Source organism: Mobula birostris, chromosome 5 (genome assembly GCF_030028105.1).
Source record: "Mobula birostris isolate sMobBir1 chromosome 5, sMobBir1.hap1, whole genome shotgun sequence".
Lineage (NCBI taxonomy): Eukaryota > Metazoa > Chordata > Chondrichthyes > Myliobatiformes > Myliobatidae > Mobula > Mobula birostris.
In genome coordinates, this window is record NC_092374.1 from 57,452,668 (window position 1) to 57,479,406 (window position 26,739).

The window sequence follows — 26,739 nt, forward strand, 5'->3', positions numbered from 1 at the left end:
CTCAGTATGGATGTGCTCAATGGTGGAGAGGACTTCACCCGCAATGGACTGGTTGGACTTTCTGCAGGACTTTCCGTTCAAGGGCACTGGTTTTTCCATACCGGCGTGTGGTGCAGCCAGTCAATATACTCTCCATGACACATCTGTAGAAGTTTGTCAAAGTTTTAGATATCACGCTGAATCTTCACAAACTTCTAAGGAAATAATGTACTGTTGTGCTTTCTTCATAAATGCACTTACGTACTGGCCCAGGACAGGTCCTCTAAAATGTTAACCCCTAGGAATTTGAAGTTGCTAATCCTCTCCACCTCTGATCCCCCAATGAGGACTGGCTCATGGTCCATGGCTTCCTCCTTGTGAAATCAATAATCAGCTCCTTGGTCTTGTGTACACTGAGTTGTTGTTGTAGCACCACTCAACCAGATTTTCAGACTCCCTCCTTTGTCACCACCTCGGATTTGGCCCACGGCAGTGGTGTCATCAGCAACTTAAATATGGCAATGGAGCTATGCTTAGCCACACAGTCAGAAGTGTAAAGCGACACGAGTAGAGCAGGGTCTAAGCACATAGCCTTGTAGTGCACCTGTGTTGCTGGAGATTGTGGAGGAGATGTTATTGCCAATCCGAACTGACTGGAATCTGCAAGTGAGGAAATCGAGAATCAAATTGCAAAAAGAAGGTATTGAGCCCAAGGTCTTGAAGCTTATTGATTAGTTTTGAGAGGATAATAGTATTGAATACCAAGCTGTAGTCAATAAAGAGCATCCTGATGTTCCTGAGTTGAGTGAACAGCCAATGAAATGGCTCCTGCTGCAGACCTGTTGGGCCAGTAGGCAAATTGGAGTAGATCCAAGACGCTTCTCAGGAAGGTGTTGATATGATTCATCACCAACCTCTCAAAACACTTCATCACTGCGGACATAAGAGCTACTGGATGATAGTCATTGAGGCAGGTTACCACATTTATTTCTCTCCATAGATGCTCTTGAAATTCATTTTATTTTCTCTACCTCTGATCTTAAGCCTATAAACCTTTAATAGAACATGGAACATTACACCACAGCAAGAGCCCCTTCGACCCACGATGTCTACGCCAAATCAAACAAAACCTCTGCTTGCCCCTGATCCATATCCCTCTATTCCCTGCACGTTCATGCTTCCATCTAAAAGGCTCTTGAATTCCACTATAGCATGTGTTTCCACTACCGCCCCATTCCAGGCACCTACCAATATGTGGGAAAAAAAAACTTGCTCCACACATCCCCCTTAAATTTTCCCCTCTCACCTTAATGTCCTTTAGTGTTGTACATCTCTAATCTATCAATGGCTCTTACCATTTTAGACACCTGTCATATCTCCCCTCAGTCTCTGATGCTCCTGAGTAAATAATCCAAGTTTGTTTTCAAAAACCTACGGCTTTAAATTTATTCTGTAACTGCAAGCTAAAAATCCTAAAGGCTGTATGTTATATTGCTTAATAATATATTTGCAAAAGTGTCAATAAAGCCAATTATCAATTTTCAATGAACAATTAAACTATCAGCCTGTAATCTTAAGAGACAATAGTGCTTAATTGCTGCAGGAAGGTTACATACAAACAGGTATTTTCAGACTCAAGACAACTATTTTTTTCTGCTCATCAATTTCCAAAGTAACTCTTTAGTTCTCTAGTTCCTGATTGAATTCACATTATAATCAATTCCACCCATTTAATAGAGATAGTGATTCCTAATTTATCAAGTGGGAGTGCACAGAAATACGAGAAACAGCAGAGAGTAGAGAACTCTACCCAATACATCACGGATATATCATTCCCCACCATTGGTACTTACAGGAGGCACTGCCTCAAGAAGGCAGCATCCATCAAAGACCCTCACCATCTAGGACATGCCATCTTCTTGCAGTTATCATCAGGCAAGAGGTACAGAAGCCTAAAAAATAACACAATAAACCCTGCTCCTTAGGCTTATGTACTTTCTGCCTGATGGAACAGCTACTTTCCTTCAATCATTTGGTTTTTGAGCCAACCTACAAAACCCTAATCACTACAGTTAGCAAAGCTATGATAACTTTGATCAGTTTGTACTAAAATTGAGTTCTTTTGTTTTAATTTTGCTTTTTTATGGGAAAAGTTTGTCTAATTTATGTTCCTCTTGTGAATGCTGCTTACATGCTATGTGCCTGTGATGCTGCTGCAATTACACTTTATTGCCCCTGTGCATACGTGTACTTATGCATATGACAAGAAAGTCAACTTTGGCTATCCAAATGTATTATGAAAACATGCATTATCACAGAACCACATATACTCTGAATTTTAAAATGAGATCTAGATTTTGATGAGTAAAGCAAATCTTTGATCACACAGTTTACTCTTACTTGTTATAGGCTCCAGGGTAACGACCAAAGTGCAATTTTCGGAAATGTATGAACATTTTGTCTGCATTTTGCTTCGGCCGCAACTGCCCGTGCCAGAGGTAGTTACCGCTCCTCTCATAAAACACCACCAGGTGGATGGCGTGACTCTGCAGCTTGAAGATGTAGTGTAGTGGAATCTCAGTTCCAGAAAGACCATCCATTCCAGCCAGTCGTGGATCTTTACCACTTAGCTCCATCCACTGGAAACCCTGCTCTTCAGCTTCTCTCTTCAGGAACACCTCAGTGAATTGAAAGAATAGTTTTGAATAGTCCAGTAGCATGACAGTCCAAATCTCCCAACAAACTTTTCAAACACCGTTTGAAAGACAGCAAAAAACTGTGCAAGAGGTTCTTTTTCATTCACCAAAGCCACAGGGCATCTTGCCAAGAAGGTTACCATTAACTAAACAGAATTAGAGGAAACTTAAATATGTGATAAACAAAATTATACAAAAACAAATAAAATGCATAATTCACCCCATAACAATGTTCCATTAGTTTCCGAGTCTAGAATCCAAGGGCACAGCCTCAGAATAAAGGGATATCTTTAGGACTGAGATAAGGAGGAATCTCTTCAGCTAGCAAGTGGTGAATCTGTGGAATCTGTTGCCACAGAGGGCTGTGGAAGGTGTATTTAAGACAGATTGATAGGTTTTTGATTGATAAGATTAAGTCTATAGAGAAGGTGGGAGAATGAGGATGAAATAAAAATCAGCCATGATTGAATGGCAGTGCAGACTCAATAAGCCGAAAAGCTTAATCCTTACGCTCTTATCTGCAGCATTTCAGTTTTTAAAATTTGACAAGTTTTGAATCAACCATTACATCTAGCTATATAGAGCTTGATATGTACGCAAGTGGATATTAAATCATTTAACACACAAGTAAAACACCTGATAATCAATAAAATTAATATCTGGTTTAGAACCATAGGACTGCTTCATCACAGACTATTCAGTTAATTGAGTCCATGTGATCTCCTAGTGCAACAATCCCATCAGTGCGTTCCTTTCAGTTTCACTGCAAATTTTCCTCTTTCAAGCCCCTATCCAATTACTTTTTTGAAATCCCCAGTTTCCCTAGTCTAACCCAATTCCTGAACTAGCTTAGTCTTAGAATTGTTTTTTTAAATATCTTCCATCCCACTTAAGGACCTCCATATCCTTGTTAAAGTTCCTATGAACTTCAGATGTGGATAAACCAGTATTTTCACACATTCAACATAACTCCCTTGCAGTAATTATAAATCCCATACGTTTTACTTGGCAGTTTAAAAGACATATGCACATACGCATCCAGACTGCATTGTTCCTGTACATCCTCTGAAATTGTGTCATTTAATCTTTGTTATTTTTCCCAAGGTATATCACTTCACAAATTACTGTATTAAATTTGATCAGATAGTTGAATTCACATTCTGTAATCCACAGTCAATAGCCATCTTCTTCATTTACTACACTTTCAGGCTTTGCTCATTTGCAAATTTGAAGTTCTATCCTACACTCTTATGCCGAAGACATTAACATAGAAAAAACAAAACTAATAATCTGGTACTGATCTCCAGCAAATAGCAGCATCATATCCAAAAGGTTATGGACAGGCCAAGCTGGAGCCCTAATCCAACATCTTAGCTGTTGCACCATTTGACCAACCCATCCAACAACAACATTCATTGCCGCAAGTGTCAGGTTCCCTGCATACAATCAGGCAGATATTTTCCTAAAGTATATTCTCACTCTGAGCGTATACCCATGAGTGTTTTTAGGGCATAAATGTATTCTCAGCTTCTCTGATAAGTTCCTATCCATCCTGCAGCGGAATTTTAATATCATGAGCCAAATATTTTGCTGACCAATCTTTTGTGTGGGGCTTTATCAAATATCTTCGACAAATCCATTTTACAACAGCTACTTCAATCCCTCAATATTCCCCATTTTCTCACCACAAAATTCAACCAGCTTGTCAAATCTGTGCTAGCTCTCCTCAATTAACTCAGAAATTCTCTGTGCCCATTACCTACCCTTCCCAATTATTGCTCAGATGAAAGAATTATATGGGTTTGCAGTGCCTCAATTCAAACTATCAAAACGTCAATTCCTTCCCCCACACCCAGCCCATAAATGATCAGGTGATGCTGAGTTCCTTCAGCAGATCGTTTTGTGCTTCAATTTTCAACATGAGCAGTCTCTTTTGTCTATGTGGGCTTCAAACCTGCTTTCTTTCTATTATAGAAACATGAGCTTCCAATTACTAAATCCATATTTAATAATTCTAAGCTTTTTTTATTATTTGCAATTCTGAATCCAAAACATTAAATATAATACCTCATGAAAATGAGGCAAAATTGCTTCTTCTATCTGATTGTCCTATGATGCCCACTAGGTGTCTTTTATCATCGTATCAATAAATTACTTGCACTCACTTCATTTTTCCAGAATCTGCCCAACAGTGCAAATGTGGTAACCTCTCTGGGAGTGCACAGATACTGGCAGCTTAGACCACTGGCTGTGCTTGTGTCCTTGTGAATATTCTCATTCATTTGTCCCAAAACCAAAGGATCAATCAAATACAAAGGAATGTTGTGGGTTGATACCAAGCCAAGAAACTTTTTGACCACTTTCTGGAATAAAACAGACATCAGCATTAATAGAATTACAATAGCCCTCCAGGCAGAAACTAAACAACACTTCCATATACCAAATTAAACTTCTTTGATCAAAACTATGACTATCAAGCACTTGTTCATACTTCATCTGATATGGAATAGAAAGAAGATGTATATATATGGCGCAGCACATCACACAAACCAATCTTCCGTCCGTGGACTCACTTTACACCGCACGCTGTAGGAGCAGTGCTGCCAGGATAATCAAGGACACGACCCATCCAGCCAACACACTTTTCATCCTTCTTCCCTCTGGGAGAAGGCTCAGGAGCTTGAAGACTCATATGGCCAGATTTGGGAACAGCTTCTTTCCAACTGTGATAAGACTGTTGAACGGATCCTGACCTGGATCTGGGCCATACCCTCCAAGTATCTGGACCTGCCTCTCAGTTTTTTTGCACTACCTCAATTTCCATTTTTCTATTTTCTATTTATGATTTATAATTTAAATTTTTAATATTTACTAATTTTTACTATTTTTAATATTTAATATTTGTAATCCAGGGAGCGGGAAGCGCAGAATCAAATATCGCTGTGATGATTGTACGTTCTAGTGTCAATTGTTTGGCGACAATAAAGTATAAAGTATTTGTGGCCAATCAAAGCGTAGTACACTTTAATGCCAGTGACAGCAATTCACAAGCTCTGAAGTTTACACACATCAAGATTGGATACAAGTCCAGAGTAAAGCATCAGATTTAACAATAAGACTAACAAATCTTAATATATTACACTAATGAAGCAAGCATTCCAAAATTTCTTAAAAGACGTGAATTTCAATTAAACATTAAATATAGTCACAAGCAGAAAAATACTGACAAAATGATGCAAAACTTCCACAAACAGTTGAGAAGCTTAGATGAGATAAAGTAGAAGATGCTAAATAACACACATAAAATGCTACAAAAACCTAGTAGTCAGAAAGCATCTATGGAAAGGAATAAACAATCCATGTTTGCCATTGGCCCAAAATGTCAACTATTTATTCGTTTCTATAGATGTTGCCTGACCTGCTGAGTTCCTCTGGCATTTTGTATGTGTTGCTCTAGATTTCCAACGTCTGCAGAATCTCATGTGTGCATGTTACTAATGTGTGTTTACTCTCTATAAAATCACGAAATTGTAGTCTGTCCAAAAAACTACATACCCAGGGCACGCTATCTTCCGAGGAATAACTCTTTTTGAAATCAGAAGTGTCTGCTCCATTCTGAAATAAGCCAAAACATTTTGTTAAACCAATGATGAGCAAATCCACCTCTGTGTACATGTCACAGTATTACAACTTGCAAAGAAATTATAATTGCATTGCAATTTTTATATGCCAAAATATTCTGAGATGCATCAAAGAAATACCAAACAGAAGCCTTGAGGAGACATTATAAAGAGTAACCAACATTTTTTTTAAAAGTAGTTTTTAAAATGTCTTAAAGAAGGAAAGAGGGAGAGAGACATTTATAAGAGGATTCCAGATTTTAGCACCTTGGAATCTAGAACTTTGGAGACAACAGTTTAAAATTAGGGATGTGCGTGAGGTCAAGTTTAGCTGCTGCACAAATTTTGAAGGGTTGTAGAACAAGAGGCGATTAGAAAAGTAAACCCATTGAGAGCTTTGAAAGTTAGGATGAAATACTTAACCTGGGTGATGTGTAGTTGGAAGTCAATGTGAATAGACTTTCAGATTAGAAAACCAAAACTGTCATGATTTTTGAATAGGACTTCATTAGCAGAAGAGTAAGGCTCCACATTAAAATGCACAAGCTCTTTTACAATATAGCATTTGACTTTCATTGTTAAGATGCGTCCTCTAGTGGCTGCTTTAATTTTTACTAAAACATTACAAAGGAGCGCTATATTTTTCATCTATCCTGTAAGCCAATTTCTTTCATAAGTCCTTCATGAATACTTTACTGTGATCAGCACAACTTATTAAACAATCAGAAATCTAAAAATATAAAGATATCTTGTAATAGCTGCAAAAATCAGTCAATAATTTTATGGACAAAGGCAATGAACAAAACATTAATTATTAAAATATCACTGACAACACACATTTGTGGGCACATCACTTGTGGTGTCTAGATTTCATATTTAAGACATTTTAATAAATTACAAAAGCATAAAGTTCTGTATTTTCTCCAGTGACTATAACTTCTTTTAATATTTCCAAGAAGTCCCAACTCACCTCAGGGAAGCCACATCAGTTAATAGTAAGCCAGCTGATTAGAAATCTTGTCCAAGGAGCAGACATAAAGAACAAAAGGGGAACCTGAGGAAATGCCAGAGACTAGGACCTGCCTGCTAAAGACAGAGCTGTCAATAGCAGAGTAGGTAAATAGGGGGAAAATGATCAAAGGGTCAGAATTTAAGATGCAGAGATCTCCAGCAAGGCTGAGGTGTTTTAAAAATGGATGTGGGCTAAACAATGGATTACACTGAAAACGTGTTTGAGAACTTTAAAACCAAAAAGGCATTTGAGTCATTGAGCCAGAAAATACAACACAGAAAGAGGCCCTTCATTCCAAGCTGTCCATGCCCACCATGCTAGTTCCATAACTTTCAATAATTCAATAAGGGAACTGAAAACTAGAGGTCATAGATTGAAGGTGAGAGGCCCTGAGGGACAAGTTCTTCACACAAAGGGTGGTGTGTATATGGTAAGAACTGCCAGAGGAAATTGTTGAGGCAGATATGATAATAACATTTTTTAAAAATTTAGATAAATACATGGATACTTAAAGAAGCATTGAATTTGTTGGGCGAACAGGAATCGGGCTAAGTTCCATTTTTTAAAAAATGTAATTAATCTTTATTGATAAACGTGAGTGTATCTCTTCCAAGAGGACCACAACCTTGTCATTATTTGGAGGCTTGTGTGCTTCAATGACCCGTAGGGCTATGTTGGCTGGAGTCAGGGCTTTGTGCTTTGGCTCTTGGTAGGGTCACCCATGACAAACAGGTCAAAGGGTAAAGGACAGACTAAGAGTGGTCCACCAGTTCCCCAAGTTTGGGGATTCATCTCAGGACTAACAACCTGACTGGTAAAACAAAACTGTTACAGAAACAGCAATGAAGAATCCTTCTACATCTGAGTGCGATGGTATTACTTAGGCTCCACCCAGGACTTTCACGGCAGACATGAGTGAAAACCGACAGCAAGCTATTGGCACAATGAAGGAAGCTCTAAACACCACCAGAAACGAAGGATCTTCATTGCTGCCCTTAAATGCCAGCAGCATAACGGGCAAGTGTGAGCATGTTTCAATCAGAGATAAAACTATCTGTATAAATGTCCAAAATAATTTTCAGGGGCTATAAATCTGCAAGTGTGACTGAAATCAAAATTCACAATATTTGTAGTTTTTGTGCCAAAAAAAAGTAGGGAGGCATGGGAAAACAAAATTGTTTTACTGAGACATCTGGTGAAGGTTCCACCTTGTCTTAAAATTCAGTGCTTCCTAAAAAGGAGGTCAATTACCCTTCTCAAAAGATTCATGAAATATTTCCAAAAGATATGGAGAAGGTAATTATTAAAAAAAGTAATTTCGGTAAATTAAACTACAAAGTTTGAATTTTGTAAGATTAAAAGAATTGCGAAACTGGAGCCAAATTTGTAAAGAATACTTAATCACAGGATATAAGTTTAAATTAACAACTTTACCTAATTGCATAGGTAAAGGAGCCCCCAATAACGAAGTTAAATAAAACTGTTTTACAACTTTTAGTTCCAGATCTACCCAAATTGGCCAATCAGTCTTATCAACCCAGTATAACCAAAAAGACATATATCGCAGATTAACAGCCCAATAATACATTCTAAAATTAGGCAAAACAAGACCGCCATCCTTTTTCAATTTTTGTAAATGACATTTACTAATTCTTGGTCTTTTATTATTCCAAATAAAAGATAAAATAATAGAATCAATCCGATCAAAAAACTTCCTTGTCAAAAAAAGAATATTCTGAAATAAATGTAAAAATTTCGGTAGAATCATCATTTTAACTATAGGAATACGACCAACAAGTGAAAATGTAAGTGGACTCCATCTACTAAATAAATACTTCATAGAGTCTACTAAGGGAACAAAATTAGCTTTATAAAGATTCTTATATTTTTTAGTAATTATAATACCTAAATATCTAAAAGAGTCTGAAACTTTGAAAGGAGTATTATCATATATAGAAACAGAATCATTTAAAGGAAATAATTCACTTTTACTAAAATTAATTTTATATCCTGAAAAACCTCCGAATTCATTAAATAATTTTAACAGGGCAGGAATGGATTCGTCAGGGTTAGATATATAAACCAATAAATCATCAACATAAAGAGAGACCTTTTTAAACCTTCTTCGAGTGATCCAATTTTTCTACTTTGGAAAAATAAAGGTATTAATTCTTTTTTGGATTTATTTAAAGAAGATAGATTGATGTCCTTTGAACAATTAACTGATAAATATTCTCTTTCATATTCACACTTTTTGCAATACCTTCAAGTTAGACATTTTTTACAAAAATATTTAAGTAATTTCCCTTACATTTTGGAGGCTGACCTGTTAGATACTATTATGAGTATGAACCCTTTGATTAAGGGTTCTATTGGAAGAATTTATAATTTATTATTACAATAGGATAAGCGTCCTTTGTCTAAGGTTAAACAGGATTGGGAAAAGGAACTTAATTTGACTTTTATGATGGAGGATTGGATGCGGATATTGAAGTTGGTTAACTCTTCTTCAATTTGTGCTAGCCATTCATTGATTCAATTTAAAATTGTACATCATTATCATTTGACAAAGGAGAGACTTTTTAAAATTTTTCCTAATGTTGATAGTCATTGTGATAGATGTAAAACTGAGATATCTACACTGACACATATGTTTTAGTCTTGTTCTATATTGGAACAGTTCTGGATGTCGGTTTTCTTGACAATTTCTAAAGCACTTAAAATTAATTTACAATCTAATAAATTAACAGTGCTTTTTGGAATAGTTCCTCAAAATATTCATGGTATTTCTGTGTCTGACCAACATGTTATTGCATTTGTTACATTGATAGCTGGGAGGGAGCTTTTTGTTGAAGTGGAAGGATACATCAGCTCCCACTTTGTCACAATGGTTCTCTCAAGTGATGCTATGTCTTAGTTTGGAGAAAATTAGAAGTCAAACCTTTGAACCTTTATTTGATTTTGAGAAAAGATGGGGCTCATTTGCTCGTTATTATCATTTGAGTTAATTGATATAATTTTTCCACGATCTAATTGTAAACTCTTTTAGTATATTTTCTTTTCTTGCTGGCAGTTTGATGTTTATTTTTAGAAGCTTTTTATATGACGCATGGCTCCGGGGTTGTATACCTAACGAGTTCTCTTTTTTTTCTCACTTTCCTGCTTAGTAGTTTTTTTGTTATCACAAAATTTTGTTTTCAATCTTTAAGATGATTTTTTTTTGAGGCATTGTAAGTGTTGTTACTTCGATGTACTCATGTTATTTTTCCTATATATATATATATATATATATACAACAAAAAGTTTTGAAAAGAAAGAGAAAGTAATTTTTCAAATTTTTTGTAAAATCCTACCGAATAACCATCAAGTCCAGGAGCTTTACCTGATTGCATTGACAACACAGCTTTCTGAATTTCATGCTCAGTAATTAGAAAATCAAGGATCTGTTGATCTTCAACAGTAATTTGAGGAAATTTAATCTTATGTAAAAAAAAGCCTTCACTTTGGAGGAGTCTGCAGGAAATTGAGATTTATAAAGATCGGAATAAAAGTCCTGAAAAATATTATTAATGTCTTCATGATTACTTACTATATCCCCATTATCTTTACGAATCTTAAAAATTTGTCTTTTAGCCCTAGCTGCCCTTAATTGGGAAGCTAAGAGCCTATTATTTTTATCCCCAAAAATACAAAACTGACTTTTCAATTTAAACAAATATCCTTCAATAGGATAAGTTAATAATAAATTATATTGTGATTGTAATTCCACTCTTCTTTTATACAAACCAATATTTCAAGAAATTGGCTTGATGTTATCTAACTCTTTAATTTGTTTAGAAATTTTATCTAATTCCATTCTTGTCTGTTTCTTCAGCTTAGCTAAATACGAAATAATCTAACCACGTAAATAAGCTTTTAATGTATCCCAAGTAACTAACTTTGAGATATTTCCTGTATTATTAAAGAGAAAGAACTCTTTTATCTGAGTTTCATTAAACTCAACAAACTCTGAGCTTTGTAACACGTTCTGGAAAATGCCAAGGTGGTCTTGTAGAAGCAACATCTTTCAAATCAAATATTAAGTTTAAGGGAGTGTGATCAGAAATAACAATTGCACCCTATTCACATTTCTGAACATTAAATAGAAGTCAAGGGTCGACTATAAAATAGTCGATTCTCGAATATTTAATATGCACATGTGAGAAAAAGGAATATTCTCTATCACTAGGATGCATATGTCTCCAAATTTCAATTAAGCCATAATCAATTAAGCTTCTGTTTCCTTAATCCTTAAGAAAGATAAAGATCCTACTGAATGTTCATCACTTTGACCTATTTCGCTATTAAATGTGGACCCAAAAATTCTTTCTAAGATAATGGCCAACCAGTTGGAAACTATTTTAATTAAAATGATCTCTACGGATCAAACAAGCTTTATTAAAGGCCGTTACTCTTTCTCCAATGTTTGGAAATTGATGAACATTATATACTCATCACTATCCAAGATACCCAATGTGTTATTTCTCTTGACGCAGAAAAGGCATTTGATAGAGTTGAATGGACATATTTGTTTAATGCATTAGAAAAATTTGGCTTTGGTAATAATTTTAATAAGTGGATTCAAATGATCTACAAGAATCCTATTGCTACTGTTATTACTAATAATTTCAGGTCTCCTTTTTTTCACTCTCACAAAGTACTACACTAGGATGTCCATTAAGTCCTTTATTATTTAATCTTGTACTGCAGCCTTTGGGTATAACACTCCGTGAAGCTAAAAATATTCATGGTATCTCTATAAATGGGACCACACATAAGATTTCTCTTTACTCAGATGATCTTTTGGTTTATATTTCGAACCCTGAAGAATCTATTCCCAATCTTTTGGAAACATTAAATGATTTTGGAAAATTTTCTGGATATAAACTCAACTTAAATAAAAGTGATTGTTTCCATTAAATGCTCCTGTTATAACGATATTCCATTAAGAATTGTGAATTCTTTTAAATATTTAGGTATTATCATTACTAAAAAATATAAAGATCTTTATAAAGCTAATGTAGTTCCTTTAATGGACTCCATGAAACAATTATTTTCTAGATGGAACCCACTTACACTTTCTTTAATAGGTGGTATTCATGCCGTGAAAATGATGATTTTACCTAGATTTTTATATATTTTTCAAAATATACCTATCTTTTTAACTAAAAATTTTTTCAATCAAATTGATTCTATTATTTCGTCCTTTATTTGGAATAATAAAAAACCAAGAATTAATAAGAATCATTTACAAAAATCTAAAAAAGATGGTGGACTTGCACTGCCTAATTTAAGATTGTATTATTGGGCTGTTAATATTCGACAATTATGTTTTTGGCTATATTGGCTCGATAAGAGCCAAAAACCAGCTTGGATTGATTTGGAATTAAAAGCTATCAAACAATTTCATTTAACCTCATTACTAGGAGCTCCATTACCTTTACAACTTGCTAAAATTCCAGATTTAAATCTCTACCCTGTTATTAAACAGTCCTTACAGATTTGGCTTCAGTTTTGTAACTCTTTTAATTTGAAACAATTTAAATTGTCTAGCTCTTTATATCGAAATTTTCTATTTAAACCATCAATAACCGATCCCATTTTTCTCTTATGGAGAAATAACGGGATCTGTTCTTTTGCAGATTTATTTTGTGGTGGTCGATTGATGACCTTTGAAGAGTTAGTTAGCAAATATTCTCTCTCTCAGACACACTTCCTACAATATTTTCAGGTTAGACATTTTTTACAAAAATACTTATCTAAGTTTCCATTTAAGCAAGAATCTGATTTGTTGGATACTACTTTAAATATGAACCCTTTAGTGAGAGGTTCCATTGGTAGAATTTATAATTTATTTTTACTACAAAAAGATAACCTCTTACTAAAGATTAAACAAGGTTGGGAGAGAGAACTTAATATGACCTTTGTTAATAAAGATTGGTTGCGAGTTTTGAAAATGATTAATTCTTCTTTGATATGTGCCAATCACTGTTTAATTCAATTTAAAATTGTTCACCATTATTATTTAACAAAGGAGAGATTATCTAAAATATTTCCTAACATAGACAATTATTGTGATAGGTGTAAAACTGACGTAGCCATTTTGTCACATATGTTCTGGTCATGTTCTTCATTAAAGTCTTTTTGGAAATCTTTATTTTCTACAATTTCTAAAGCTCTGAAAATTAATTTACAACCTAATACATTGACTGTCTTATTTGGAATAGTTCCACACAATATTCAGGGTATTTCATCTTTAGACCAACATGTAATTGCATTTGTCACATTATTGGCAAGAAGAGCTATTTTATTGAAATGGAAAGATACCTCTGTCCCTACATTAATTCAATGGTTTTGTCAAGTAATGTCATGTCTTAGCTTGGAAAAAATTAGAAGTACAACTTTTGATCCTTGATTCAATTTTGAGAGAAGGTAGGGTTCTTTTGCCAAATATTATCATTTAATTTGAATTAATTTATATGGTTTCCTTCCAATCTTATTTTATATAAATGTGAATTGGTGGTTGATGATTTTTCTTCTTTATTTATATAGATGATTATAAGTCGTATTGCTCCGGGAGTTGGTTCCTAATGGGTTTTTTCCTCTCTTTTTTCCTTTTCTTTCTCTTGTAGTTACTGTTTTTTTTCCTCTTTTAGTAGTTGGGGTTCTCTTTTTCCTTCTTTTCTTCATAAAAAATATTTTTTCCATTGTCATATTATTCTTTTTTGATAAGTTTCTTTTCTTCAGCTTTGTTAACTGTATATATATTAATTTGTGAGCACGTGGCCAAGTGGTTAAGACATTGGACTAGCTACCTGAAGGTCATGAGTTCGAGCCCCAGCCAAGGGAACGTGTTGTGTCCTTGAGCAAGGCACTTAATCACACATTGCTCTGTAACGACACCGGTGCCAAGCTGTATGGGTCCTAATGCCCTTCCCTTAGACAACATTGGTGTCGTGGAGAGGGGAGACTTGCAGCATGGGCAACTGCTGTTCTTCCATACAATCTTGCCCAGGCCTGAGCCGTGGAGAGTGAAGACTTTCCAGGCGCAGATCCATGGTCTTGCAAGACTAACAGATGCCTTTTAATATATTAATTTGCTGTAATCTTGTACCATTTTAAAGCTGTAGAAGACTATGTATCAATAAAAAGATTTTTAAAATGAAAATTCAGTGCTTCCACTTCACAACAATTTTAGAGTCAAAATGACTGAAAAAGGAAATATAATGCACTTGCCTTTGTTGAGAAGTATTGTTTGTAATAATACAGCTGAAATAACAGAAAGATTGAACTCATCACAGACAGCAAGCTCAATATTGCAGTTTTACTGATTCGAGCCATTGATTGCTGTTTGTGCCGTCTTCCAGCTCCTGGGGGAAAATAAAAGCCTTCAATGACTACAAAGATTCCAATAACCTTAATCCACTGCTGCAATTTTAATATCTTCCTTAGCGCTCAGCCACCAAATGACGCAAACTAAAGTCATCATAAGTACCCTGCAAACACAATCTCTCGTCGTTTTGAAAAACTATCCAGTTTTTGAATACAGGTCTTGATGAACCGAAATGCCCTCATCCCAGGCAACATCCTGGTGAATCTCATCTGTACCCACTTCAGTGCAATCTCATCCTTCCAACTGTTTGGTGGCAAAACCTACACACAGTCTCAAGACTGTAGCCTAACAAATTTTATAAAGTTGCATCACAATCTCCTTGCTCTTCTATTCTATGCTCTGGCAAATGAAGGCCAATGCCCCAGGCACCTCCCTCACCACCTACCTGTGCAGCCACTTTCAAGGATCAAAGTTCAAAGTGCATTTATTATCAAAGTATATACACAGTATATAAGCTTGAGATTCGTTTTCTTGTAGACAACCTCAAAACTATTAAAAAATTCCACATAACAAACATTGTCAAACACCCAATGTGTGAAAAAAGAACAAATCATGCAAATAATAAAAAAGTAAACAAATAAAAACACAGAGTCCCGAAAGTGAGTCCACAGTCAGAGCCAGATCAGCACTGAGGTGAGTTAAGCCAGTTCAGAAGTCCGATAGCTGCAGACCATAACCGCAGAGCCAGTCAGCGCTGAACCCAGTAAATCTCGTACAGCAGTGAGCTGAACATTAGTTCAACCTTCATCCTCAGCCTTGACACTTCCATCAAATCACGCAAAGAGTAAAAAAACAAAGTAAACGAAAACACACGGAACGTGAACTGCAGAGTCCACAGCAATGGAGCCTGTTCATCACTGAGCTGAGTGAAGCCCGTCCAGGTGCCCGATGGCTACAGGCAACAACTGCTTCCGAGCCTGGCAGCATGGGACCCAAGACTCCTTCACCTCCGCCTGACACAAGAGGAGAGGGAGACCAGTCAAATGCAGGCAGACGATGCTGAACACCCGTACGTTTTCCACTCTAGTTCTCAACTTTTTTAACCTTGCTCGACTTTATCGATATGGAGTAATGAAACCAACCATGAGCTTGCCTTTTGCCATCAGGCCTCGACACAGTGTCCACCTCCAGCAATGGTTGCCCCAGCCGTACCTGCACTCCCAAGAGTCTAGTTTGCTAAATCCCTTAGGTGGTCATTTAGTCAGTTCAAAAGAGCATCCTTAAAAGAGAAATTACAGGCTGCAGTTCAGAAGTATATCTACTAGAGTATCCAGTAGTTTAGTGAGCTGTCTGCAAAATTTAACTGTTGGTTGGTGACGCTATCTGGTCATCCTTGTACTTGTACTCCTGTTCTTCAATACTTTCTAGGGCCTACCACTCACTGTTGCATGATCTGCTGTTATTAGTCCTCCCAAAGTACATTACCTCAGTGTTCAAAATTAAGTTCCATCTGCTATCAATCTGTAATCTTACCAATTGATCAATAGCATACTGTAGATTAAAACCAACTACCCCACTATGAATACCACCAATATTTGTCATCCAATATCTTACTAATTATACCTCCGATATTCATATCTAACTTGTTAATGTATACAATAAACAGTAAGTGTTCACCACTAATTTACGGTACACTATTTGTGTCATGCTTCTGATTACAAGACTGGCTGTCCACCTTCAGCCTCTTAGCACACTAATTTTGGATTAGATCTCCCATAAACCTTTCCAAGTGTAGATTCATTTATTCCTCAGAAACTTCCAGTAACATTCCTACCACTGACATTGGACTCACAGGCTTGTAATTACGCTGCTTATCACTACTATCTTTCTTGAATAAATAAGAAAGAAGGCAGCACCAGGAAATTGCAAATGTATTCAGAAACTAGCAAAAACCATAGCACTTTCTGAGGATAGAGCAAGTTAAAATAATATTTAATTGAAGTTCAAATTTATGAGGGGCTTTGATAGTTTTCCCTGCACTCTAGCAAGTGAAAGGAGAACCAGTATCAAGATTTAAGATTACTGGGTCAAAAGAACAGAAAGGGGGATGAAGTGTTACTGATCACATACAGCAAGGTGCAATGAAATTTGATGTTTGCTCACAGAGCACACTATACATGGTAATAATAAATATAAGTGTGAAACAGCAAAATGGTGCAAACTGCTGCCTTAACCAGAGATGATTTTTGCTCCAGATAGATCAGCATTCTTTCAGACTTCCACACAAGTGCTATCAAAAGCATCCTGATGGGGAGGTATGACAACAGCTCTGCTCCAGACTGTCAGAACTTGCAAAGGGTTGTAAACTGCTCCTCATGTCCTTCCATCCAACCTATTATCACGGCGCCTTACATTAGGAAGGCTAACGGTATTATTAGGACTCCCCTCACTCCAGTCTCTATTTTTCTCTTCTATCTTCTAAAGAAAGCCCAGATGAGCAGGCTGAAGAATGTTCGTCTTTCCGACTGCAATCAGTGATCTGAAGCAATCAACCCCCTCATATATCCCTCGACGTTCTTGAACGCTTAATTCTAGCTTACGTTGTCACTTTAACATTTCATTTTGCAGCGTTCCATCATTTTGTGCTTGTCGGTTTATTTATTGTTGTATTTATTACCACCACGTACACTGCTAACTCCGTGAGCTTCAGGCGAGCGAGAAATTCCACTACATCCTGATGAATATGACAACAAACTAACCTGATCTGGTCACCTGTACAAAATAGTAGGGAAAGAATATATAAGATAAGGACACATTTGGTTGTGCTGTGGGGGTGAGAGTGGGGATAAATTGGCAAGGCGTCATTAACAACAGCCATCAATGCGTGTTTAGGTCTACTACTACTAAGGCGAGGCATTAGGTCGCAACTCTAAAACAGGCAGATTAAGGGTCTCGATACGAAACGTCACTGTGCTCTGCAAAGATGCTACCTGACCTACCGAGCTCCTCCGGCATCTCGCGAATTGCCATACAAACCACAGCCTCACCTCTGGAGGGAGATGTGGCCTGCAGGAGGGAGTGACGGGCTAGCGGGGATTCCTACCGCCTTTGACCGAGCACTCTAGCGCTCCTACACTCCTTGCCCCGTGGCCCTGGGAATCCAGAGGATTCTATCCGACCACCCCAGACACTACTCATTAAACCCGGTAACTACCGCTTACCTTCGGCCGGCCAGCTCCCGCTACGGGTCCCATCCGTTTCCCAGCAACCAGGGCCCGCCCCCGGCGCTACTGCTCTCGCGAGCTCTGGCGCGGCGCTCTCGCGAGATCTCGGTACGTAGGCGGGTAGTGTAAGTGTTTGCGCTTTGAATACGGGAGGGTCGAGTCTGTCTGTCTGTGTAATACGGGAGTCCCAACCAGTTCCTATTTCTCACACCCCAGCCCATCAGGGCCTCTCACCATGCAGGCGACACTCAACCTTCCCCCTCCGTTCATCTCTTCCTTACCTTTGCCCTTCAATTCTCCTTGCTACCGTCCTTTCCCCTTCCCACTGCCTCCACCTGCTTCAACGCCCTCTATCCCCACCCCTCCTCCCTTACCCTCAGAGCGCATCACCATCACAATCATTATGTACTCTTCTCCTCCTCCCCATTCAACATCTACTTCACTTGCCAAATCATGAAGACCCATGAGCGATAGTATCTCAGTTCCCTGAACCTTTGTCTATAGGCTTCCCATCTGAAAGGCTTCTAACCCTTATGGAATTCCTGCCACTCCACCTCCACCACTTTTCACTGTATTTCTGCCAAATCAACACTGAATACTAAAATCCAGCCTGTTGTTTCACTCCTTTCAAAGCTGTTCGTGATCCACTGATCATTCTCTTTATCTCGTATTATAAATGTTTCTCATTTTATGTTGTCTCTGTAGTTTGTAGGCAATAATGGAATGTCTCAAATGAATACAATTACTTTCCCAGGGTGTTAGCACAACTGAGTATCATCTCAACATGTTGACTGTCCATTTCTCTCCATACAGGCTCCCCAGCCCACTCACTGAGTTCTTCCAGCATCTTGTGTGTTCCACTGTTATGTTTGAACTCACAAAACCTGCAAGTGCCCTGCTTTTTATCATCTTTCAAATAATACAAGTGAAAAGGGATCATCAAAAGCTATGGATGAGAAACATTTCTCGTTGATAATCTTCCATCAGAATTTAGAAAAGTTTGAGGAAAACATGTTAGAATGTACAGAGAAATGAAATGGGAAAGCTGTACTGAGTGATTAAATGACAAAATAATAGTGTTTTGTGAAATAATTATTTTAATATTGTGTTTTTGCACTGTACTACTTCAACAAAACAATAGATTTCACATCATAAACATTAGTAATTCTGCATTTACTGGAAATCCATAACAACACACACAAAATGCTGGAGGTACTCAACCGTCAGGCACCATCTATGGAAATAAACAAACAGTCGACGTGTCAGGGTCTTCAGGCCAAGACCCTTCATCAGGACTGGAAAGGAAGATGGAAGACACCAAAATAGAAAGGTGTGGAGAAGGGAAGGAGGTCAAGCTAGGAGGTGATAGGTGAAGCCATGTGGGTGGAAAAGGTAATGAGCTGGAGAAGAAGGAATGACAGACGATAGACAACAGGTGCAGGAGTAGGCCATTCAGCCCTTCGAGCCAGCAGCGCCATTCACTGTGATCATGGCTGATCATCCAGAATCAGTACCTTTTTCCTGCCTTCTCCCCATATCCCATGACTCTGCTATCTTTAAGAGCTCTATCTAACTCTTTCCTGAAAGAATCCAGAGAATTGTCCTCCACTGCCTTCTGAGACAGAGCATTCCACAAAACCACAACCTTCTGTGTGAAGAAGTTTTTCCTCAACTCCACTCTAAATTGTCTACCCCTTATTCTTAAACTGTGGCCTCTGGTTCTGGACTCCCCCAACATCGGGAACATGTTTCCTGCCTCTAGCGTGTCCAATCCCTTAATAATCTTATATGTTTCAATCAGATCCCCTCTCATCCTACTAAATTCCAGTGTATACAAGCCCAGTCGCTCCAATCTTTCAACATATGACAGTTCCGCCATCCCGGGAATTAACCTCATGAACCTCACTTCCTCAATAGCCAGGATGCCCTTCCTCAAATTTGGAGACCAAAACTGCACACAATACTACAGGTGTGGTCTCACCAGGGCCCTGTACAACTGCAGAAGGACCTCTTTGCTCCTATACTCAACTCACCTTGTTATGAAGGCCAACATGCCATTAGCTTTCTTCACTGCCTGCTGTACCTGCATGCTTACTTTCAGTGACTGATGAACATGATCTCGTTGTGCTTCCCCTTTTCTTAACTTGACACCATTCAGATAGTAATCTGCCTTCCTGTTCTTGCCACCGAAGTGGGTAACCTCACATTTATCCACATTAAACTGCATCTGCCCACTCATCCAATCTGTCCAAGTCACCCTGCATTCTCATAAGATCCTCCTCACATTTCACACTGCCACCCAGCTTTGTGTCATTTGCAAATTTGCTGATATTACATTTAATCCCTTCATCTAAATCATTAATGTACATTGTAAATAGCTGCAGTTCCAGCACCAAGCCTTGCGGTACCCCACTAGTCACTGCCTGCCATTCTGAAAAGGACCCATTAATCCCTACTCTTTGTTTCCTGTCTGCCAAGCAATTTTCTATCCACGTCAGTACCCTACCTCCAAACGTCGGCCCGAAACGTCGACTGTACCTCTTCCTAGAGATGCTGCTGTGGCCTGCTGCGTTCACCAGCAACTTTTATGTCTGTTGCTTGCAGGCCGTTGTCTCCCACACCATCACCGATTTTATCCGCTCAGGGGATCTCCCATCCACTGTTACCAACCTTATAGTTCCCACACCCCACACTTCCCGTTTCTACCTCCTACCCAAGATCCACAAACCTGCCTGTCCTGGTAGACCTATTGTCTTAGCTTGCTGCTGCCCTACTGAACTCATTTCTGCATACCTCGACATGGTTTTATCCTCCCTTGTTCAATCCCTTCCTACCTATGTTCGTGACACTTCTCAGGCTCTCAAACTTTTCGATGATTTTAAATTCCCTGGCCCCCACCGCTTTATTTTCACTATGGATGCCCAGTCCCTATATACTTCCATCCCCCATCAGGAAGGTCCCAAAGCTCTCTGCTTCTTTTTGGATTCCAGACCTAACCAGTTCCCCTTCACCACCACTCTGCTCCGTCTAGCGGAATTAGTCCTTATTCTTAATAATTTCTCCTTTGGCTCCTCCCACTTCCTCCAAACTAAAGGTGTAGCCATGGGCACCCATATGGGTCCTAGCTATGCCTGCCTTTTTGTTGGCTTTGTGGAACAATCTATGTTCCAAACCTATTCTGGTATCTGTCCCCCACTTTACCTTTACTACATCGACGACTGCATTGGCGCTGCTTTCTGCATGCATGCTGAGCTCGTTGACTTCATTAACTTTGCCTCCAACTTTCATCCTGCCCTCAAGTTTACCTGGTCCATTTCTGACACCTCCCTCCCCTTTCTAGATCTTTCTGTCTCTATCTCTGGAGACAGCTTATCTACTGATGTCTACTATAAGCCTACTGACTCTCACAGCTATCTGGACTATTCCTCTTCTCACCCTGTCTCTTGCAAAAATGCCATCCCCTTCTCGCAATTCCTCTGTCTCCGCCGCATCTGCTCTCAGGATGAGGCTTTTCATTCCAGGACAAGGGAGATGTCCTTTTTTAAAGAAAAGGGCTTCCCTTCCTCCACCTTCAACTCTGCTCTCAAACGCATCACCCCCATTTCACGCACATCTGGTCTCACTCCATCCTCCTGCCACCCCACTAGGAATAGGTTTCCTGTTGTCCTCACCTACCACCCCACCAGCCTCCAGGTCCAACATATACAGTAATTCTCCGTAACTTCCACCACCTCCAACGGGATCCCACCACTAAGCACATCTTTCCCTCCCCCCCACTCTGCTTTACGCAGGGATCGCTCCCTACACGACTCCCTTGTCCGTTCGTACCCACCCCCATCCCTCCCCACCGATCTCCCTCCTGGCACTTATCCTTGTAAGCGGAACAAGTGCTACACATGCCCTTACACTTCCTCCCTCACCACCATTCAGGGCCCCAAACAGTCCTTCCAGGTGAGGCGACACTTCACCTGTGAGTCGGCTGGGGTGATATACTGCGTCCAGTGCTCCCGATGTGGCCTTCTATACATTGGCGAGACCTGACACAGACTGGGAGATCATTACGCTGAACACCTACGCTCTGTCTGCGAGAGAAAGCAGGATCTCCCAGTGGCCACGCATTTTAATTCCACGTCCCATTCCCATTCTGATATGTCTGTCCACGGTCTCCTCTACTGTAAAGATGAAGGCACACTTAGGTTGGAGGAACAACACCTTATATTCCGTCTGGGTAGCCTCCAACCTGATGGCATGATCATTGACTTCTCAAACTTCCGCTAGTGCCCCACCTCCCCCTCGTACCCTATCCATTATTTATTTATACACACGCATTCTTTTTCTCTCTCTCCTTTTTCTCCCTCTGACCTTCTCACTATACCCCTTGCCCATCCTCTGGGTTTTCCCCCCCTCCCCCTTTTCTTTCTCCCTAGGCCTCCTGTCCCATGATCGTCTCATATCCCTTTTGCCAATCAACTGTCCAGCTCTTGGCTCCATCCCTCCCCCTCCTGTCTTCTCCTATCATTTCAGATCTCCCCCTCCCCCTCTCACTTTCAAATCTCTTACTAGTTCTTCTTTCAGTTAGTCCTGACGAAGGGACTCGGCCCGAAACGTCGACTGTACCTCTTCCTAGAGATGCTGCCTGGCCTGCTGCGTTCACCAGCAACTTTTATGTGTGTTGCTGAAACTCTAGCATCTGCAGATTTCCTCGTGTTTGCCCTATCCCCAATACCATTTGCCCTAATTTTGCCCACTAACTTTCTATGTGGGACCTTATCAAAGGCTTTCTGAAAGTCCAAGTACACTGGCTTTCCCATGTCCATTTCATAGTTACATTCTCAAGAAATTACAGATCAATCAAGCATGATTTCCCCTTCGTATATCCATGCTGACTCAGACCTATCCTGCTACTACTATCCAAATATGCCGCTATTTCATCTTTTATAATTGATTCCAGCATCTTCCCCACCACTGATGTCAGACTAACTGGTCTATAATTGCCTGTTTTCTCTCTCCCTCCTTTCTTAAGAAGTGGGATAACATTAGCTACCCTCCAATCCACAGGAACTGATCCTGAATCTAGAGAACATTGGAAAATGATTGCCAATGCATCCACGACTTCTAGAGCCACCTCCTTAAGTATCCTGGGATGCAGACCATCAGGCCCTGGGGATTTATCAGCCTTCAGTCCCATCAGTTTACCTAACACCATTTTCTGCCTAATGTGAATTTCCTTCAGTTCCTCTGTTACCCTAAGTCCTCTGGCCACTATTACAACTGGGAGATTGTTTGTGTCTTCCCTAGTGAAGACAGATCCAAAGTACCTGTTCAGCTCGTCTGCCATTTCCCTGTTCCCCATAATAATTTCACCCATTTCTGTCTTCAAGGGCCCAACTTTGGTCTTAACTAATTTTTTCCTCTTCACATACCTAAAGAAGCTTTTACTATCCTCCTTTATATTCTTGGCTAGCTTACCTTTGTACCTCATCTTTTGCCCCTGTATTGCCTTTTAAGTTATCTTCTGTTGCTTCTTAATAGTCTCCCAATCCTCTGGCTTCCCGCTCATTCTTGCTATGTTATACTTCCTCTCTTTTATTTTTATACTGTCCTTGACTTCCCTTATCATCCACGTTCGCCCCTTGCTCCCCTTAGAATCTTTCTTCCTCTTTGGAATAAACTGATCCTGCACCTTCTGTATTATTCCCAGAAATACCTGCCATTGTTGTTTCACTGTCATCCCTGCTAGGGTATCTTTCCAGTCAACTTTGGCCAGCTCCTCCCTCATGGGTCCATAGTCCCCCTTATTCAACTGTAATACTGACACTTCTGATCTTTCCTTCTCCCTCTCAAATTGTAGATTAAAACTTATCATATTATGGTCACTACCTCCTAATGGCTCCTTTACCTCGAGTTCCCTTATCAAATCTGGCTCATTACAAAATACTAAATCCAGAATTGCCTTCTCCCTGGCAGGCTGTAATACAAGCTGCTGTAAGAATCCATCTCTGAGGCATTCCACAAACTTCCTTTGTTGGGGTCCAGGACCAACTTGATTTTCCCAGTCTACCTGCATGTTGAAATCCCCCATAACAACCGTAGAATTACCTTTGCGACATGCCAATTTTAACTCTTGATTTAACTTGCACCCTATATCCAGGCTACTGTTGGGGGCCTGTAGGTAACTCCCATCAGGGTCTTTTTGCCCTTACAGTTTCTCAGTTCTATTCATACTGACCCTACATCTCCTGATTCTATGTCCCCCCTCGCAAGTGACTGAATTTCATTCCTCACCAACAGAGCCAACCCACCTCCTCTGACAACCTGTCTGTCTTTTCAATAGGATGTATATCCTGTAATATTCATTTCCCAGCCCTGGTCCTCTTGCAGCAATGTCTCTGTTATTCCCACAACATCATACTTGCCAATTTCCAACTGAGCCTCAAGCTTATACTCTGTGCATTCATATATAATATTTTTAATCCTTTTAAAGTAATACTTTGACAGGAGAGGAGAGTGGGCCATAGGGGAAAGGGAAGAAGGAGTGGGACCAGAGGGAGGTGATAGGCAGGTGAGGACAAGAGGTAAGAGGACAGAGTGGAGAATGGAAGAAGATGGAAGGGAGAAGGAAAAAGAAAAAAAGAGTGAAAAAAATTGCCGGAAGGAGATATCGATGTTCATGTCGCCAGGTTGGAGGCTAACTAGACAGAATATGAGGTGTTGCTCCTCCATCCTGACAGTGGCCTCAACATAGCAGAGAGGTCGCCATGGATCGACATGTCGAAACAGGAATGGGGATAGGAATTAAGATGATTAGCCATCAGGTAATCCACTTTTGGTGGATGGAGCCGATATCCTCAACAAAACAGTCCCCAAACTGATGTATTTTTCACAGTATGTGGTAGTTTGTCCCCACTTACAGCCAGAAAGTGGTATAGCAGTTAAACTAATGGTTTATCACCTTTCTCATTTTTCATTGGCTCTCTGAGCACATTGCCCAGGTGATGTAATTGTTTTAATTATGTAGTCTATTAACTAGTATATTTCTCTCTTTGGAAATTTCCTTATCTATAAACCTAGCAACTATAGGCCTGTGAGTTTGATGTCAGTGGTGGGTAAATTGATGGAAAGTATTCTTAGAGATGGTAATTATCTGGATAGACAGGGTCTGATTAGGAACAGTCAACATGGATTTGTATGTGGAAGGTCGTGTTTGACAAATCTTAGTGAATTTTTTGAAGAGGTTACTAGGAAAGTTGACGAGGGTAAAGCGGTGGATGTTGTCTATATGGACTTCGGTAAGGCCTTTGACAAGGTTCCACACGGAAGGTTAGTTAGGAAGGTTCAATTGTTAGGTATTAATATCGAAGTAGTAAAATGGATTCAGCAGTGGCTGGATGGGAGATGTCAGAGAGTAGTGGTGGATAACTGTTTGTCAGATTGGAGGCCAGTGTCTAGTGGTGTGCCTCAGGGATCTGTGATGGGTCCAATGTTGTTTGTCGTATATATTAATGATCTGGATGATGGGGTGGTAAATTGGATTAGTAAGTATGCAGATGATACTAAAATAGGTTGAGTTGTGGATAATGAAGTATGTTTTCAAAGCTTGCAGAGGGATTTTGCAGAGGGATTTAGGCCAGTTAGAAAAGTGGGCTGAAAGATGGCAGATGGAGTTTAATGCTGATAAATGTGAGGTGCTACGTTTTGGTAGGACTAATCAAAATAGGACATACATGGTAAATGGTAGGGCACTGAAGAATGCAGTAGAACAGAGGGGTCTAGGAATAATGGTGCATAGTTCCCTGAAGGTGGAATCTCATGTGGATAGGGTGGTGAAGAAAGCTTTTGGTATGCTGGCCTTTATGAATCAGAGCATTGAGTATAGGAGTTGGGATATTATGTTGAAATTGTACAAGGCATTGGTAAGGCCAAATTTGGAGTATTGTGTACAGTTCTGGTCACTGAATTATAGGAAGGATGTCAACAAAATTGAGAGAGTACAGAGAAGATTTACTGGAATGTTGCCTGGGTTTCATCTCCTAAGTTACAGAGAAAGGTTGAATAAGTTGGGTCTTTATTCTTTGGAGTGTAGAAGGTTGAGGAAGGACTTGATTGGCAAACATCACTTGTCCAGCTCTTGGCTCCATCCCTCCCCCTCCTGTCTTCTCCTATCATTTTGGATCTCCCCCTCCCCCTCCCACTTTCAAATCTCTTACTAACTCTTCCTTCAGTTAGTCCCGACGAAGGGTCTCGGCCTGAAACGTCGACTGTACCTCTTCCTAGAGATGCTGCCTGGCCTGCTGCATTCACCAGCAACTTTAATGTGTGTTGATAGCAGAAACCACACTGGGTTCTACTCCTGTACCTAATAAAGTGGCCACTGAGTGTACATTGGAAATGCTAATTATCTGAAATGTAAAACTTAGTGCTAGGATTGAAAGGTTATAATATGTTCGATCAGAAGGCAAAGTGCTATTTCTTCTATTCACATAAAGATTAAATAAGAACAGTTCAATAGGTCAAGGGGAGTGAGGTCAGGGTTTGAGTGGAAAAAAAGAATTCAGTTGATCGGTGACTGGTAGCGTAGGGTCATGCATGCAGAGAAAATGGAAGTTTTTCTGCAAATAGTCTGTCAACCTGCTTTTGTTTTGCTCAGAGTTGACAAAACCGCACTGTGAGTAATGAATACAGTATGTTATATTGGATAGAGTACAAAGCAAAGTCCAGTTGATTATATGCACAATTACCTCTATGCACAGGTGCAGTGACAACTTGCAGCAATGTCACAGGCGCATAGCATCATAAAAACAGTATTCACAAGAAAAATACAGAAATTAAACATATA

At 39.3% G+C, this 26,739-nt stretch overlaps 1 protein-coding gene across 2 annotated transcripts in view; it reads right to left on the reverse strand.

The window, feature by feature from the left end:
- fktn (fukutin) overlaps positions 1-17,957 on the reverse strand; it is a 33,732-nt gene extending 15,775 nt beyond the window's left edge. Inside the window, exons 1-5 of one of the 2 annotated variants that reach the window (XM_072258050.1) lie at positions 17,901-17,957; positions 14,583-14,716; positions 6,231-6,290; positions 4,841-5,038; positions 2,380-2,645 (exon numbers count right to left, since the gene is read on the reverse strand). In XM_072258050.1, coding sequence (XP_072114151.1) covers positions 2,380-2,645; positions 4,841-5,038; positions 6,231-6,290; positions 14,583-14,687 — 629 coding nt within the window. In that variant the 5' untranslated portion in view covers positions 14,688-14,716; positions 17,901-17,957. Of the gene's footprint in view, positions 1-2,379; positions 2,658-4,840; positions 5,039-6,230; positions 6,291-14,582; positions 14,717-17,900 lie in introns of both variants that reach the window. The other variant, XM_072258049.1, reaches the window with a different exon arrangement.
- Positions 17,958-26,739: the final 8,782 nt, after the last annotated feature.